Source organism: Chenopodium album, chromosome 5 (assembly GCF_948465745.1).
Source record: "Chenopodium album chromosome 5, dcCheAlbu1.1, whole genome shotgun sequence".
NCBI lineage: Eukaryota > Viridiplantae > Streptophyta > Magnoliopsida > Caryophyllales > Amaranthaceae > Chenopodium > Chenopodium album.
In genome coordinates this window covers 5,012,140-5,028,251 of record NC_137838.1, presented here as the reverse complement: position 1 = coordinate 5,028,251, position 16,112 = coordinate 5,012,140, and the positions used below count along the sequence as shown (strand labels likewise).

Genomic DNA, 16,112 nt, shown 5'->3' with positions numbered 1-16,112 from the left:
CGGAATTCTGTCCGCCGGAAGTGAATTCCAGGGTCGGGAAAGTCCGTCGGAAATTTCCGACAGACTGTATTCCGCCGGAAATCTTCGACGGAAATTCCGTCGGAAAATGCTTTTAAAAAAGCAAAAAAAACCACCTCCCACCCCCCCACCCCCCACCTAAATCGCGCCACCAGCCTGCACCACCACCTACCTAAATCGCACCACCAGCTTGCACCACCACCCAACCACCAAAACCTGTACCATAACCCTAACCCACCCAAATAAACCCAGATCTACAACCCTAACCACCACCCACCTAAACTACCACTGCCGCCGAAACCCACCTAAAACCACCACTTCCGCCGAACTACAATCAACCACCCACCTAAAACCACCACAACCGGCACCGAAACAAGCCAACCACAACCCAAAAATTAAAAAAAAAAATAAAGAATCCCGACCCAACCCCCAAAATTCGAACACCAAAATTAAAAAAAAAAAAAACTGATAAAACAACAAAAAAATCAAAAAAAATTACACATACCTTAATTCGACATAATAAAACCTTGAAATTGGGTTTAGGAGGCCAAATTCGACCACAAAAACTCTAGATCTAGAGTTTTCATGGTCGAATTTGGCCTAAAAACCTTTGTTTTCTTCATGAGGAGAAAGAAGGTCGAAATTGGAGGAAATTGTTGTTGATTAGTAGTCGATATTGGTGTTATTGTTGATGTTGGTGTTGTTGTTGATGTCGGTGCTGGTGTTACTGGTGCGACGTTGGTGGTGGGAGATAAAGAGGGGAAAGAAGAGGATAAAGAAGAGGGAAGGAGAACGAAGAGGAAAGAGAAGGAAAGAGAAGAAGAAAGAAGAGGAGAGAGAGCACAGAGAACGAATAGAGAAGGAGAGGGGAGATGAGAGAGGAGAGAGGAGAGAGAAGGGGAAAGAAGAAGGGAGAAGGGGGCGGAAGACTGGAAGAGTATATTAGGGTTTTCTTAAGGGGGTTTTTTTTTAAAAAAAAAAATTATATTCCGTCGGAAATTTCCGACGGAATAAAAATCTGTCGGAAAATGTAATTTCCGACTAAAAAATCCGTCGGAAATGTGAAAATTTCCGACGGATTTTTATTCCGTCGGAAATTTCCGACGGAATTATTGACTTCGTCGGAAATATCCGCCGAAATAAAAATCCGTCGGAAAATTTCACTTTTCCGACGGAATAAAGTGTTCGTCGCAACTAGTCCATCGCTATTTCCCTGTTTTCTTGTAGTGATTTCGAGTCGGGTTAATAATAAATCGGGTTAAATTTTTTAGTCGGGTAAGTGATAGGTCTGGTAAAATTCGGGTTGGGTCAATAACAAGTCCTATTGAATTTGGGTCAGGTTAATAACAAGTCGGTTTGATTTCAGATCGGGTTTGTAACAGGTTGGGTTGAATTCGGGTTAGGTTATGAACGGGTCGGGCTGAATTCAGGTCAGGTTATTAACAAGTCGAGTTAAATTTGGGTTTTGACAGGTTAAAACGGGTTAGGGTCAATTTCGGTTCAAGTTGGGTTCGTTGCAAGTTAATTAAATTGACCGTTGTAAACCGGTGAATCGGTGCAAGTTGTAAACCGGTAAATTGGCCGTTTAACAGCAAATTGGATGGTTCCACATACCCAAATGGACTCCCGTAGGGTATTTAATGACCATGGTAAATATTTCGGCAATTTTTATTTCCGAGAAAAAAAAAAGTCAAAAAACTCCAAAATTAAAGGCTAATATCCACATTTTTTGAGAAATTTTGGAGGTTTTGGGGCCCGGTGTCGAAAAGTTTTGAAATTCTAGGTGATATATCTAGGGGTCATATAACGCCGTTTGGAACTATATATGATCATTATTTGTTGTTATAAATGTTTGTGGTAGGCTTGAGTTAATGAAATCGGTGCAAATTGTAAATCAGTAAATTGGTCTTTAAAGGCAAATTGGATGGTTCCACCCACCTAATTGGACTCCTGGAGTGTACTAGGGACCATGGTAAATATTTCGGCAATTTTTATTTCCGGGCAAAAAAAAGTCAAAAAATTCCAAAATTGAAGGCCTAATATCAACGCTATTTGAGAAACTTTGGAGGTTTCGGGGCCCGTTGTCGAAAAGGCTCGAGATTTTAGGAGATACATCTCGGGGTCATATAATGTAGTTTGGAACCATATATGATCATTATTTTTGTTGCCATATATGTTCATGGTAGGCTTGAGTTAATGAAATCGTTGAAATTGTTAATCGGTAAATTGGTCATTTAAAGGTAAATTGGATTGTTCCACCCACCCAATTGGACTCACTCGGAGTATTAGGGACCATGGTAAAAATTTCGGCAATTTTTATTTCTGTGCGAAAAAAAGTTAAAAACTCCAAAAAAGTTAAAAACTCCACGCTTTTTTGGAATTTTCGGAGTTTTCGGGGCCCGGTGTCGAAAAGTCTTGAAATTCTAGGGAATACATTTCGGGATCATATAATGTCGTTTGGAACCATATATATTCATTATTTGTTGTCATAAATGTTCGTGGTAGGCTTGTTGTAAAGGGGTAAATTGGTCGTTTAAAGGTAAATTGGATGGTTGCACCCACCCAATTGGAGTCTCGGAAGGTATTTGGGACCATGGTAATCATTTCAGCAATTTTTATATCCAGGCGATAAAAAGTTCAAAAATTCCAAAATTGAAGGCTAATATCCACAATTTTTCAGACATTTTGAATGTTTCGGGACCTTGTGTCGAAAAGCATTGAGATTTTAGGGGTTACATCTCGGGGTCATATAATGCCGTTTGGATCCATATATGATCATTATATGTTATCATAAATGTTCGTGGTAAGCTTGAGTTAATAAAATCGGTTCAAGTTGTAAACCGGTAAATTGGTTGTAAAGGCAAATTAAGTGGTTCTACCCAGCCAATTGAACTTCTGGAGGGTATTAGGGACCATGGTTAACATTTTGGCAATTTTTATTTCCAGGTGAAAAAAAGTCAAAAAATTCCAAAATTGTAGCCTAATATCCACGCTTTTCGATAAATTTAGGAGGTTTCGGGTAGAGTTGTCAATTCGGGTAAACGGGTCGGGTTTAGGTCGGTAATAGTGGGTCAGGTCAACTCGGGTCGGGTCATCTTGGATTAATTCCATATATAATCATTACGGAGTATTTGTTTTCCAAAATGTTCGTAGTATGCTTGAGTTAATGAAATCCGTGCAAGATGTAAACCGGTAAATTGGCCGTTTAAAGACAAATTGGATGGTTCCACCAACCCAATTGGACTCCCGGAGGATATTAGGGACCATGGTAAACATTTCAGCAATTTTTATTTCCGGGCGAAAAAAAGTCAAAAAATTCCAAAATTGAAGGCTAATATCCACGGTTTTTGAGAAATTTTGTAGGTTTTGGGGCACGGTGTCGAAAAGGCTTGAGATTTTAGGAGATACATCTCGGGGTCATATAATGCCGTTTGGAACCATATATGATCATTATATGTTGTCATAAATGTTCGTGATAGGCTTGAGTTAATGAAATTGGTGCAATTTGCAAAATCGGTAAATTATTGGTCGTTTAAAGGCAAATTGGATGGTTCCTACCCATTTGTACTCTCAGAGGATATTAGGGACCATGGTAAACATTTCGCCAATTTTTATTTCCGGACAAAAAAAAAGTCAAAAATCTCCAAAATTGAATGCTAATAGTCACACTTTTTAAGAAATTTTGGAGGTTTCGGGGCCCAGTGTCGAAAAGTTTTGAAATTTTAGGGGATATATCTCGGGGTCATATAATTCCGTTTAAAACCATATATGATCATTATTTGTTGTTATTAATGTTCTTGGTAGGATTGAGTTAATGAAATCGGTGCAAGTTGTAAATCGGTAAATTGGTCGTTTAAAGGCGAATTGGATGGTTGCACCCTCTCAATTGGACTCCTGGAGTTTATTAGGGACCATGGTAAACATTTCGGCAATTTTTATTTCCGACCAAAAAAAAGTCAAAAAATTCCAAAATTGAAGGCTTATATCCACGCTTTTTGAGAAATTTTGGAGGTTTCGGGGCCCAGTGTCGAAAAAGCTTGAGATTATAGGAGATAAATCTTGGGGTCATATAATATCGTTAGGAACCATATATGATCATTATTTGTTGTCATAAATGTTCGTGGTAGGCTTGAGTTAATGAAATCGGTGCAAGTTGTTAACCGGTTGATTGGTCGTTTAAAGGTAAATTGGATGGTTCCACCCACCCAAATGGAATCACGGGGGGTATTAGGGACCATGGTAAACATTTCGAAAATTTTAATTTTCGTGCGAAAAAAGTCAAAAAATTCCAAAATTGAAGGCTAATATCCACGCTTTTAAAGATTTTTTAGTCTTCGGGGCCCGGTGTCGAAATGTCTTGAAATTTTAGGGAATACATTTCATGCACATATAATGTCATTTAGAACCATATATATTCATTATTTGTTGTCATAAATGTTCGTGATAGACTTGAATTAATGAAATCGGTGTAAGTTGTAAACCGGTAAAACTGTCATTTAAAGGAAAATTGGATGGTTCTCCAGCCAATTGGACTCTCGAAGAGTATTAGGGACCATGGTTAACATTTCGGCAATTTTTATTTCCAGGTAGGTGAAAAAAAGTCAAAAAATTAAATTCCAAAATTGTAGCCTAATATCCATGCTTTTTGAGAAATTTTGGAGGTTTATGTTAGAGTTATCAATTCTGGTAAACGGGTTTGGTTTGGGTCGGTAAGAGTGGGTCGGGTCAACTCGGGTCGGGTCAATTCGGATTAATTCCATATATGTTCATTATTTGTTTTCCTAAATGTTCGTAGTATATATGCTTGAGTTAATTAAATCCGTGCACGTTGTAAATCGGTAAATTGACCGTTTAAAGGCAAATTGGATGGTTCCACCAACCCAATTGGACTCCCGGAGGATATTAGGGACCATGGTAAACATTTCGACAATTTTTATTTCCGGGCGAAAAAAAAATCAAAAAATTCTAAAATTGAAGGCTAATATCCACGCTTTTTGAGAAATTTTGAAGGTTTTGGGGCCTGGTGTCGAAAAGGATTAAGATTTTAGGAAATACATCTCGGGGACATATAATGCCTTTTGGAACCATATATGATCATTATATGTTGTCGTAAATGTTTGTGGTAGGCTTGAGTTAATGAAATCGGTGCAATTTGTAAATCGGTAAATTATTGGCCGTTTAAAGGCAAATTGGATGGTTCCTCCCCAATTGTACTGACAAAGGGTATTAGGGACCATGGTAAAAGTTTCGCCAATTTTTATTTCCGGGCAAAAAAAAGTCAAAAATCTCCAAAATTGAAGGCTAATATTCACACTTCTTAAGAAATTTTCAAGGTTTCGAGACCCGGTGTCGAAAAGTTTTGAAATTCTAGAGGATAAATCTTGGGGTCATATAATGCTGTTTAAAATCATATATGATCATTATTTGTTGTTATAAATGTTTGTGGTACGCTTATGTTAATGAAATCGGTCCAAGTTGTAAATCGGTAAATTGGTCGTTTAAAGGCGAATTAGATGGTTCCACCAACCCAATTGGAAACCTAAAGTGTATTAGGGACCATGGTAAACATTTCGGCAATTTTTATTTTCAGGCGAAAAAAAGTCAAAAATTCCAAAATTGAAGGCTTATATCCACGCTTTTTGAGAAATTTTGTAGGTTTTGGGGCCCGGTGTCGAAAATGCTTAAGATTTTAGGAAATACATCTCGTGATCATATAATGTAGTTTGAAACCATATATGATCATTTTTGTTGTCATAAATGTTCGTGGTAGGCTTGAGTTAATGAAATTTGTGCAAGTTGTTAATCGGTTGATTGGTCATTTAAAGGTAAATTGGATGGTTCCACCCACCCAATTGGAATCACGGGCGGTATTAGGGACCATGGTAAACATTTCGACAATTTTTATTTCCGTGCGAAAAAAGTTAAAAAATTCAAAAATTGAAGGCTAATATCCACGCTTTTTGAGAATTTTTGAAGTTTTCGGGGCCCGGTGTTGAAAACTCGGGAATATTTTTTGGGGACATATAATGTCGTTTAGAACCATATATATATATATATATATATATATATATATATATATATTCATTATTTGTTATCATAAATGTTCGTGATAGGCTTGAATTAATGAAATCAGTGTAAGTTGTAATACTGTAAATTCCTTCCTTAAAGGAAAATTGGATGGTTCCACCAACCCAATTGGACTCTCGGAGGGTATTTGGGACCATGGTAAAAATTTCGGCAATTTTTTTTTCATGTTGAAAAAATGTCAAAAAATTCCAAAATTGTAGCTTAATATCCACGCTTTTTGAGAAATTTTTTAGATTTCGATTAGAGTTGTCAATTCAGGTAAACGGGTAGGGTTTGGGTCGGTAAGAGTGGGTCGAGTCAACTCGGGTCGGGTCAATTCGGATTAATTCCATATATGATCATTATTTGTTTTCCTAAATGTTCGTAGTATACTTGAGTAAATGAAATCCGTTGAAGTTGTAAATCGGTAAATATGTCGTTTAAAGGCAAAATGGATGGTTCCACCAACCCAATTGGAATCCCGGAGGATATTAGGGACCATGCTAAATATTTCGGCAATTTTTTTTTCGGGCGAAAAAAAGTTAAAAAAATTCCAAAATTGAAGGCTAATATCTACGCTTTTTGAGAAATTTTGGAAGTTTCGGGGCCCGGTGTCGAAAAGGCTTGAGGTTTTAGTAGATACATTTCAGGGTCATATAATGCTGTTTGGAACTATATATGATCATTAAATGTTGTCATAAATGTTCGTGGTAGGCTTGAGTTAATGAAATCGGTGCAATTTGTAAATTGGTAAATTATTGGGCGATTAAAGGCAAATCGGATGGTTCCTACCCAGTTGTACTCACAGAGGGTATTTGGGACTATGGTAAACATTTCGCCAATTTTTATTTCCGGGCAAAAAATGTCAAAAATCTCCAAAATTGAAGGCTAATATCCACACTTTTTGAGAAATTTTGGAGGTTTCAGGGTCCGGTGTTGAAAAGTTTTGGAATTCTAGGGGATATATCTTGGGGTCATATAATGCCGTTAAAAACCATATATGATCATTATTTGTTGTTCTAAATGTTTGTGGTAGGCTTGAGTTAATGAAATCGGTGCAAGTTGTAAATCGGCAAATTGATCGTTTAAAGGCGAATTAGATGGTTCCACCCACCTAATTGGACTCCTGGAGTGTATTAGGGACCATGGTGAACATTTCGGCAATTTTTATTTTCGGACGAAAAAGTCAAAAAATTCCAAATTGAAGGCTTATATCCACGCTTTTTGAGAAATTTTGGAGGTTACGGGGCCCGGTGTCGAAAAGGCTTGAGATTTTAGGAGATACATCTCGGGGTCATATAATGTCATTTGGAACCATATATATTATTTGTTGTCATAAATGTTCGTTGTAGGCTTGAGTTAATGAAATCGGTGCAAGTTGTTAACCGAATAATTGGTCGTTTAAAGGTAAATTGGATGGTTCCACCCACCTAATTGGAATCACGGGGGGTATTAGGGACCATGAAAAACATTTCGGCAATTTTTATTTCCGTGCGTAAGTCAAAAAATTCCAAAATTTAAGGCTAATATCCACGCTTTTTCAGAATTTTTAAAGTCTTCGGGGCCCGGTGTCGAAAAATCTTGAAATTCTAGGGAATACATTTCGGGGACATACAATGTCGTTTAGAACCATATATATTCATTATTTGTTGTCATAAATGTTCGTGATAGGCTTGTATTAATGAAATCGGTGTAATTTGTAAACCGGTAAATTAGTTGTTAAAGGCAAATTGGATGGTTCTACCCAGCCAATTGGACTCTCGGAGGGTATTAGGGACCATAGTTAACATTTCGGCAATTTTTATTTCAAGGTTAAAAAAAAGTCAAAATATTCCAAAATTGTAGCCTAATATCCACGCTTTTTGAGAAATTTTGGAGGTTTCGGGTAGAGTTGTCAATTCATGTGAACGGGTTTGGGTTGGTAAGAGTGGGTCGGGTCAATTCGGTTGGCTCAATTCTGATTAATTCCATATATGATCATTATATGATATACTAAATGTTCGCAGTATGCTTGAGTTAATGAAATTCGTGCAAGTTGTAAACTGATTAATTGGCCGTTTAAAGGCAAATTGGATGGTTCCACCAACCCAATTGAACTCCCGGAGGATATTAGGGACCATGGTAAACATTTCGGCAATTTTTATTTCCGGGCGAAAAAAGTCTAAAAATTCCAAAATTGAAGACTAATATCCACGCTTTTTGAGAAATTTTGGAGGTTTCGGGGCCTGATGTCAAAAAGTCTTGAAATTATAGGGGATACAACTCGGGGTCATATAATTTCGTTTGGAAACATATATGATCATTATTTGTTGTCATATATATTCTTAGTAGGCTTGAGTTAATGAAATCGATGCAAGTTGTAAACTGGTAAATTGGTCGTTTAAAGGCAAATTGGATGGTTCCACCCACCCAATGAGACTCTCGTACGGTATTAGGGATCATGGTAAACATTTCGGCAATTATTATTTTGGGACGAAAAAAAGTCAAAAATTACAAAATCGAATATCCACGCTTTTTGATAAATTTTGGAGGATTGGGAGCCCGGTGTCGAAAACTGCTGAAATCATAGGTGATACATCTCGAGGTCATATAATGTCGTTTGGAGCCATTTATGATCATTATATGTTGTTATAAATATTCGTGGTAGGCTTGATTTAATGAAATTTGTGTAAGTTGTAAATTGGTAAATTGGCCGTTTAACGGAAAATTGGATAATTCAACCCACCCAATTGGATTCCCGGAGGGTATTAGGGACCATGGTAAAAATTTTGACAAGTTTTATTTCTTGGTGAAAAAAATTCAAAAAATTACAAAATTGAATATCCACACTTTTTGAGAAATTTTGGAGGTTTCGGGGTCCGGTGTTGAAAAGTTTTGAAATTCTAGGGGATATATATCGGGGTCATAAAATGTCGTTAGGAACCATATATGATCATTATTTGTTGTCATAAATGTTCGTGGTAGGCTTGAGTTAATGAAATTGGTGCAAGTTGTAAACCGGTAAATTGGTCATTTAAAGGTAAATTGGATGGTTCCACCCAGCCAATTGGACTCCCAGAGGGTATTAGGGACCATGGTAAACATTGTGAGAATTTTTATTTTCGGTGAAAAAAAGTCAAACAATTCTAAAATTGAAGATTAATATCCACGTTTTTTGATAGATTTTTGAGGTTTTGTGTAGAGCTGTCAATTCGGGTAAACGGGTTGGGTTTAGGTCGGTAAGAGTGGGTCGGGTCAACTCGGGTCTGGTCAATTTGGATTAATTCCATAACTTATGCGAGTCGGGTTTGGGTTGGGTCATGTATTAGTCGGGTCACATCGGATCATACTTCTTATCGGGTTTGGGTCGGGTTAATAACAGGTCGGGTCACATTCGGTTCGGGTGAACTGTAAGTCGGGTTTAATTCGGATTTTCACGGGTTAGGATAATTCTCAGGTTTGAGTCGGGTTCGGTTCAAGTCAATAATTTGCGGGTTATAATCAGGGTTGGTCATTCTCTGGTTTTAGTCGGGTTCGGTTCAAGTCAATAATTTGCGAATTATAATCAGGTCAGGTAGTTTTCAAGTCGAATCATTCTTGGGTTCAAGTCGGGTTCGGTTCAAGTCAATAATTTACGGGTTATAATCAGGTTGGGTCATTTCCAAGTCGGGTCATTCTCGGATTCAAGTCGGGTTATGTTCAAGTCAATAATTTGTAGGTTACAATCAGGTCGGGTCATTTCCAAGTTAGGTCACATTCGGGTTCAACTAACTATAAATATATAATTATCATTTTTATCAAGCTAATTATTTCCTTTGACTATAATATATATGGCAATATACTAGGAAACTATAGTCTATAATTTAGGAATATAATTATCTCATTTGACCATACAACAAATATATACGATATTTAACTCTTAAATTTGAGGATGATGTTTCTTTGTTTTGCTGGCTTGGACCGACTTGTTCTCCCTAGACAAATCGCTTTGATCAACAATAATAAGGTGGTATAAATTGCATTTAAGGTGATTTGAAATCGGGTCAGGAAATATTTGGGTTGAATTTAGGTCGGGTCAATAACAAGTCGTGTTAATTTCGAGTCGAATTAGTAACAGATCGGGTTGAATTTTTGGGTCGGGTTAGTAATAGGTCTGGTAAAATTTGGGTCGGGTTAATAACAAGTCGGGTTGATTTCGGGTCGGGTTTGTAACAGGTTGGGTTAAATTCGGGTCGGTTTAGGAACGGGTCGGGTTGAATTCATGTCAGGTTAGTAACAAGTCGGGTTAAATTCGGGTTTTGACGGGTTAAAACGGGTTTGGATCAATTTCGGTTCAAGTCAGGTTCAGTTCAGGTCAATAATTTACTGGTTACATTCTGGTCGGGTCATCTCCAGATCAGTTCATGTTCGGGTTCGGATCTCACATACTCGGGTCAACTGGGGTCTAGGTTTGGTTTCAGGTCGGGTCAGGTTGGGTTTGGGTCACCATTTTTTCGAGTTCAGATGGGTCGGTTAATAATCGGATTTGAGTCGATATTTCGTGTCCGGTCAACTTTTGACAACTCTAGGATTAATTGTAATTGATCTTAATTGGGTAAAATAGTAGTAGTACAATATGTAGCATAAACTAAGCTCTGAAGATAAGTTTCTTACCCAAAAAAAAAAAAAAAAAAAAACCTAAGGTACTCGATCTGTGCAGAGAATTAGAGATAGTTGATCCTGTCAAAAAAAAAAATAAAATAAAAATAAAAATAAAAAATAGAGGTAGTTGATCATGAACAATTTTTAGCTAATCTTCAAAGTAAAAGAAATTATTTTGTAATTGTCTCTTGATACAAACTAATAAGGTTAATTATATTTCTATATTACGGAGCCCAATTCATCATATGGGCATATGGCCCATATGACCAAACAACCAAAAGGTCCATCCATAGTTCCCATGTAGTAGTATTACTAACCCCTAAAAGGCTAAAACACTTGAGGAGTGAGGGGATGGAGGAATGGTTGGTCCCTCCATCTCCCCCCCATGTGATGGGGGTTCGACTCCTCACAGCCCCATTTCTGTGATAGGATAGGGGCCCCTCCCTGTAGTTTATCGGTCAAAAAAAAAAAAAAAAAAAAGGCTAAAACACTTTCAGAAACACTTGGCGGTCTTGATCCTTGTTTGGTATTGAGCTTTTTCGAAAGCTTTGTTTTTATTAAGGCCTATTAGATAAATGAGCTTATTAATATTAGCTTTTTAGTTACTCGTATTACACTATTACATACACTTATATAGTTAATAATTAACAATTGTTTACTAAATACTTTTATACAACCAATTATTCAAATCAATTAATATAGCAAGCTAGTCAAACTAGTTAATATAACCAATTATATCAATCGGCTATCAACTAATTGCCTATCAAGGCTACAATTACCTAGACTATAAAGTTTTTTTTTCTAAAACACCATGTATTTTCAGTGAAATATCCAATTTACAGTTACATAATAATGGAACAATTTAGGACCCAAAGTATTTTGGCGCAGTGAAGCTAATGGTCACGTTACTTTTACATAGAAGGAGATCTAGAAATGTAGTTGGTGGTGCATGAAAGATGGATACTAATCATACTATCTGCAACGTTGTAGACTCTTTATTTGGAGAATTTTTGTATGCTCTTGAATATTCTACTTCATTGGTAGTGTCGAAAGTGTGATTGTGCATACTTATGAGATGTATATGTGTAGAATGTTGTAGGGAATTGTTGTACGTGAGTGTAGAACTCTTCATATTGAGGCTAGAATGTCCTAGAATTATGAAGATTTTAGGCTTATGAGAAAGTGGCCTATATATATATTGACAGTAAGCTAAGGCTCAATTCTACATAAACAAATTAAATGCAATCAATTTTTATCAATCACTCACTTGTGCTTTCAATCAACTTTCTTCCCAAAGCAAACAATTAGAGAGTGAGGTAAAGCCTTTGTGCTAGACACAAGTTGTCCTTAGCTAAATGTGGTGCAATGGTAGCATTGAGGTGGTTAGTTGTTGAGTGGAGCATACACGTGGATATACTATTGTAACTAGCTAAACTAGTCAATATGTGACAGTGTATGGTACTAGCTTAGTTAAATCCAACCTACAAAACAATTGCCTAATGAAATCACTAATGCTAAGAATAGTAAATTATATCGTATTTATATATTTTATGATGAGAGTGTATAGGTTCTTTTACTTATATATTATATATTGATAAAATTATTTGTGATTTTGATTCTTAATAAATATTTTAAAATTTAAAATGGCACTAATTTTCTTCCTGAATCAACTATCAACGCCGTTCACCAACCTAAATAAAAAAAATATATACATAGACAACATTGTTAGTTGTGACAGTTAATTAAAAGATTATTATAAAACTAATATAATCAGGGGTTTTCTTCTTTTCTTCAAAAAAAAAAAATATAATCAGGGGCGGTTCTGGGCCAGAGCGAGGTGGTCGACGGAACAGGCCCCAAATTTGAGGGGCCCCGAAATTCAGATATATGTAATTAAGTTGGATATAATATCACAAGATTATAGTTGGAGCATTGGTTAGAATACCTATGCTTTAATTTGTGTACGAGACCAGTTTCAAGAATTAATGAATTTTCTAATGTAATGAATTTATGAAATATAAGACCCTATTTTAAAAAGTTGAACAGGCTCAAATTTTTTTGCAATTTTAGCCCGGCACTGAATATAGTATTGTATTATTGTTATTAGATTTGACAATTAATAAAATTGATTAGATTACCTATTATCAAATATTCTAATTTCTATATCCTTAAATTGTTCTTTGGTGTGACATTTCGATAAAATTAAATTTATTAATACTGTTAATAAATATTTAGATTTTATTTTTAAGTTTTTTCCCGAGTTTTTAGACAGTCACGTAGGATCTAATTTTCTCAGCGCGCCGTAGGATTATAAATCTTAGTAGTAGCCAATTAAATAAGAGATTATTAATTTCTTTTAAAATTAAATAATTTAAATGTCATGTAAGCAAAATTGGCGAATGAGATTTTTAAGTTTAAATTAATTAAATATTATATATTATCTTTTAATATTATGAATTTTATCTAAATATATAACAAATTTTATACTCATAAATACAAAAAAAAAAAACATTATTTAAAAAAAATCAAACAAATTGTGCATCGCACGGGCTTCATCTAGTTTATCATAAATATGTATCTATCCACAATTGCATATCAGATTTTATCCAGCATAATTACACTTAAAAAGTTCACACAAAATTGTCATAATTTGTTAGTGGTTGTAAACATGTAAATTTAGTTCAAATGTTCAACACTTTCTTGCCACTTTCAATCAATGGAAACTCAATTAAACTGATAAACCTTAGATTGCCTGCGAATGAGGTTCCCACCATTGAAGAAGACCATGAGCAGCCATCAAATCTTGTTCCTTAACGACCACGTTTTTAGTAACGAAAGCTGATGGTATAAGACGTAACGCCTCACCGTGATCTCTCCCTAATGCACCCGATAATAAACTCAAAACTGAATTCTTTGTTGCAATCTTTTCAATTTTATCCACTCCCCATCCTTCCATCTTATCTCGATGCTCGAAATACCCGATATACTCGCAACAAATCGGATCTTTCGGGTTCAAAAACAAGTACGGGGTCCAAGAACTAAGTATTGTAAAAGGGTCTTTTTGTTCGGGTGTAGTGTTGTTTTTTGTTCCATTTATAGCAAGAGAAAGGCCCGCATTTAAAACGCTACGAGCGATGCGGGCCCCATTTTTTAAATTTGGGTCATTGAGTTTCTCAATTGGGGTAGAGATGTAAGGAGGGTTAAAAAGGTAAGTTTCTATACAAAATCCATGTCTAGCCAACTCTTTGCCCGCTTGTAACGCTATAGCCGCACCTAAGGAATGCCCCGTTAGCCAAACCTTATTAGGGCCTACTTTGGCTATTATGCTCTCTATTGCTTGGAATGCAGCTTGGTACCGCGTGTCTCGTGCCAACCTATTTAAGGCGAGTTTGATATCTAAGTGGAAGTCCCTTTTTCTAGTCTCGGGTCTGACGATCGTGCCTCGAAATGCAATGACATACTTAGGGGGTGTACCTGTTGGATAAAAAATGTTCGGGATGTGGGGTTTGTACTTGTAAATGATCCCAAAAATTGACGAATCGATTGGATCTACTAGGGTTTGGAAGCATTTGTAATTAAAAAAATTCCACCAAATTGGGGCTAATGCATCATGATTTGTTCGATTTTCTTGGCGATCTCTCTCTAGAACAAACACTCCTTGAACCATACATGCCGCAAAAGACCTCCTATGTTCCGGTAATCTCCTACAATAATGAGGTTTGACAAGTATCAATATTCAATAGCTATCTTTTATTGTTCAGATTTTTATGTTCAACTTTCTTAATTTAACGATTTTTTTGAAATTTTTGGAAGGTATAAAACAAAGTATAACTTACTAAATCTAGAAAGTGATTATTTGATTTTTGGACAAACTTAAATAGAAATGAAGTATGATAGAGTTATAACTACTTTTGGTACGTAGCCTAGCATCAAATTAGCTTAGTAACATTCTTCCTAATCTACTCGATTTCTCTCCCTACCTTTTGATTTGAGAGAAAATGAGAATGTGTTTAAGAACCAGAAAGGCAGGTGACGAGAATCGATCCAAATATCTCCTTGAATCGAAAAGAAATATTATAATCTAGATTAGTTGTCATATTTTAACTAACCGAGGTAAAAAATGTTAAACTTTGACCCATATAATTTGAAAAAAAAAGGGTAAATGAAATAATTACCAATCAACTGAGGTAAGGTGGAGAGGGCCACAAATGTCAAAATTTTCTTTCTCCACTGGCTTTTTTTCTTCCTTCTTCTCCCCCTTCATTTTTCTCTTTATTCAACTATAAACTCTCAACCCTGTTTCCAAAGTCAATGAAACATCACATTAGATTTTACATTAATTAAGATTAATCTGTTTATGCAAATCAACCCTTTATTTCAATTAATCATAAAACAAATTAATTTCCAATTAATCTATAATTATCACAAAAATACGATAAGCAACATAATTTAGAGTTTTTGCGGGTCAAAACAGGATCATGAACAAGAAATTGAAGAACTTACACCTAATATACAGATACAATAAGCAAAATATATATATATATATATATATATATATATAAAACATGATCAATCAAATTATTAACATATATGAGATCAAGTATTAAAAAATTTACCAAAGAATGTAGCAGAGTGCTAAAAGTTGCGCTTGATATGATGGAGCAGAAATTTTGCTCTATGAAAGAATGGAGGAGAAAAATCAAGGAGTATAAATCTAGTTTTTAAGATAAAAATAATTAAATTAAATTTTTAGTGATTGACCCAGTTTTATTCCAAGCTTTTTTAAACAATTTTTTTCTTATAGAAAAAATGAAAGGAGAAAAAGTATGAAGTTAATAAATAAATTAAAAGAGATTTGCTTCTTCTCCAAAGGCAAAGAAAGGAGCGTTTCTAGTTTCCAGCAAAAAAGTAACAACTTGGAAGTTTCCTCCAAGAAGTGGTATGAAGCTTTAGACGCGGTAGCCTACTCGTTTTTTTAAAATTCAAAAGCGAATTTCTATTTATGTGCACCCGGATGTAAGATGTATTTAGTGTTACTTCCGCTCATTCAATATTTTTGTTATGATCAAAAGGACCATCCTTGTGTAGGAGAGGTTTTATAGAGAAACTGAGAAAGTTGTCCAACGTGGTATATAGATTACTACTCGTTCTATTTGTTAGTTGAACTTATGAGTAATATTTATGAGCTTTGTAATTTTAATTTAGCCTTTTTCGCTTTATACAACTGGAAAACATGTAAAATGATCATACATTCATGCTAATTAACTATTTATAGGTACTGAATAAATGTTGTTAAATATTACTGTAAATATTAATATGGATATATATTGGTTTTTTACAATCTAGAGATGAAAGGTTTAAAGTAATTTTTTTGGAAAAATTACGTGTTAAATCATAAAAATTATCTA

At 35.4% G+C, this 16,112-nt stretch overlaps 1 protein-coding gene across 1 annotated transcript; it reads right to left on the bottom strand.

The window, feature by feature from the left end:
• Positions 1 to 13,264: 13,264 nt before the first annotated feature.
• LOC145630165 (GDSL esterase/lipase At4g10955-like) lies at positions 13,265 to 15,506 on the bottom strand. Its single transcript, XM_081682414.1, has 3 exons — positions 15,321 to 15,506; positions 14,880 to 15,000; positions 13,265 to 14,408 (listed from the first exon to the last, which is right to left on the bottom strand). The coding sequence occupies exons 2-3, from the start codon at positions 14,966 to 14,968 to the stop codon at positions 13,448 to 13,450; spliced, it is 1,050 nt and encodes a 349-aa protein (XP_081538540.1). The 5' UTR covers positions 14,969 to 15,000; positions 15,321 to 15,506; the 3' UTR covers positions 13,265 to 13,447.
• Between the last annotated feature and the right edge of the window lie 606 nt (positions 15,507 to 16,112).